This window comes from Propithecus coquereli, unplaced genomic scaffold (assembly GCF_000956105.1).
Source record: "Propithecus coquereli isolate 6110/MARCELLA unplaced genomic scaffold, Pcoq_1.0 Scaffold129, whole genome shotgun sequence".
NCBI classification, from domain to species: Eukaryota; Metazoa; Chordata; class Mammalia; order Primates; family Indriidae; genus Propithecus; species Propithecus coquereli.
The window spans coordinates 2,548,051-2,550,643 of NW_012137080.1; the positions used below are offsets into that span (position 1 = coordinate 2,548,051).

Below are 2,593 nucleotides of genomic sequence, written 5' to 3' on the forward strand. Positions count from 1 at the left end.
CTATAAAGATATACAACTATTATGTACCCATAATAATTTAAGATTTTTTTAAAAAGAGTAATTAAGTACATTAGAGAACCTCTGTGGATTACTCTTTTTTTTTTTTTATTTCAGCATGTTATGGGGGTACAGATGATTAGGTTACGTATGTGGATTACTCTTGAAGGAGGTGAAAGCTGGTGAACAATGTAATCAAGTCAGAAAAAAGATTATTATTCATATAAGAGACTTAGATACTTGTTGACTTTTTTTAAATCCTGCTTTTGTAAATTAATTGATCAAAGTAGAGAGTTAAGTACCTCTGATAATGTCTAATATCTCACGTAACTAAAAGTATATCTCCATACATAGGTCATTTAAGCTTCAGTATTTTCTCATTTTCAGTTTTGTTTTTATATAAGACTATACCGAGGATATATGTATATACTTTTTTTTCCAGATACCAACATAAGAACATAACAAAATATATTAATATAGATAAAATTGTACCTTGAACACCTTCTAGGAGTAAATCAACTCCTTTCCTATAAAAATCAGAAGCAGCTTCATAGTCGTCTTCTTCTTCCTTTTTTAAAGCCAACTTTATTAATTCTCCTGCTTTCTCCAAATAATCTCTCTTGCCAAGCTTGGATTTTAAACTGCCAGGAAAGAGGCTACGACTTTCCCGTTCTTCTTCTGTTTTGTTCTGTTCACTGTCAGAAGCAACAGCCCCTAGTGCTGAAGAATCCGAAGAAAGAGTGAGACCAAAAGTTCTAATGGGAGAATTTTGATTGGAAGCCATTCCATCATCTAACTCAGCAAGAGAATCCACATCGACAGTAAGAGATATCAGATCACTGTCACTGGAGAAGCCTAGAAATATGATCACAATAGTAAACAGATATTAAATTGAGAATCAGCCAAAAGAATACAAATCTTGCTAATTATTCATTTTTTCATATTATCCAAATCAATTAGGAAGGCTATAATTTACTGATGGAAGCCAGTGTCTAACAATTTGTTTCAGCTTACTTCATTCACTTTTGCACTTTCTCTCTATAACTCTGGAAGACAATCTCCTTGCCTTAATCATCAAACTAAAATTGAAAACAAGTCTTTATCTAGCCTTGTTGCCAAAAAGAGCCTTTACCACAAGACCTTGTAAACAGTTTACAGAAAACTATTGCTTGCATACACAGCTGCTATAGATGACAGCATTATGATGAAGGGAAAAGCGTAAGAGCTTTGGAGTAAGACAAAAAATAAAGTACTTCAATCTGGGCTCTTAAAGACCAATAACAAATTACTTAATAATATTACTTATTACACAAGGTTTTAAACAAGAAATAGAGTTAATGCATACAAAGCATAATAGACTATAATTATGATTACTATAACAATTATATACACAGGTTGAATATCCCTTATCTGAAATGCTTAGGACCAGAAGTATTTCAGATTTCAGATTTTAAGATCAGGGTCATTCAACCTGTAATTATATACAATTATACAATGCATCCTCAGAGGTGTCCTTTTAGGTAACCATCCATATCTGGAAAATGTAAGCTATTTGGGTTTTTTTAAAGACTGAATTTTTAAAAATTTTTGTCTCAGCCTCTTCCACAAGCATTTGGAAAGAACTTTGGTCTATATTGGCACCTTAGTTTTCAGACAGAAAATGAATAATAGGTGCGATTGAATTATTTAACAGTAAAAATTCCTTCTCCCAGTTCACATAACTAACTTCACGGTCAGATCATAATCTTTAACACCTGTCAAACCTTCTGGTCTCAGAACCTCCCTCCCCCTTTGCACTTTTAAAAATGTGGACTGTGGACTCTAAAAATCTTTTGTTTATGTGGATTGTATCTAATAAATATTTACCAATATTTATATTTACAAAATAAGTCTGAGAAAAATTTTTAAATGAAACGTTAAAGCCCATTACATGTTAACATAATTTTTATGAAAAATAACCGTATTTTCCAAAACAAAAAAAAATTTAGTGCAAGAAGTGGCACTGTTTTACATTTTTTGCAAATCTTATTAATGTCTGGCTTAACAGAAGATGGCTAGATTCTCATATCTGATTCTGCTCACAATCTATTGTCATATGTTGTTTTACTTGGAAAATATGAAGAAAATGCCACATAGGTATGTAACTGAAAAAGAAACAAATATTTTAGTAGCCTTTTCAGATAATTGTGGATATTTTTCTTTGATACTACACCAAAATTCTAGAAGTGGTAGTTTCTTAAAGCTTAGTTACAATGTGGAATATAAAATCCTATTAACGAAATTTCCATTTCTGTTACTTTCAAATCCATAGGTCGATCTTGTACACTGAATGGATCTTTTACCTGCATGTGAGTTTGTAACATCACACTCTTGTCATTTTGAAAACATTGGTTCCCTGAGTTACACAGGGATCTTTCAAATGTTGAAACCACATTTTATTATTACAATATCACAAAAAAAAAATGTGTTAATATCACCACTGATCTCATCAGAAAATTCTTTAAGTGTTGAGAAACTGCTGAACCCAAAATGGCAGTAAGAAATCTGAAAACCCTAATTTTAGGTGGAAAATCTGAATTTTATCATTGGCAACAAA

The 2,593-nt window shown here is 31.5% G+C and overlaps 1 protein-coding gene across 1 annotated transcript in view; it reads right to left on the reverse strand.

Moving 5' to 3' along the window:
* Positions 1-845, reverse strand: part of RPS6KC1 (ribosomal protein S6 kinase, 52kDa, polypeptide 1) — a 132,889-nt gene extending 132,044 nt beyond the window's left edge. The window contains exon 1 of the mRNA XM_012638321.1: positions 490-845. Coding sequence (XP_012493775.1) covers positions 490-781 — 292 coding nt within the window. The 5' untranslated portion in view covers positions 782-845. The remainder of the gene's footprint in view (positions 1-489) is intronic.
* Between the last annotated feature and the right edge of the window lie 1,748 nt (positions 846-2,593).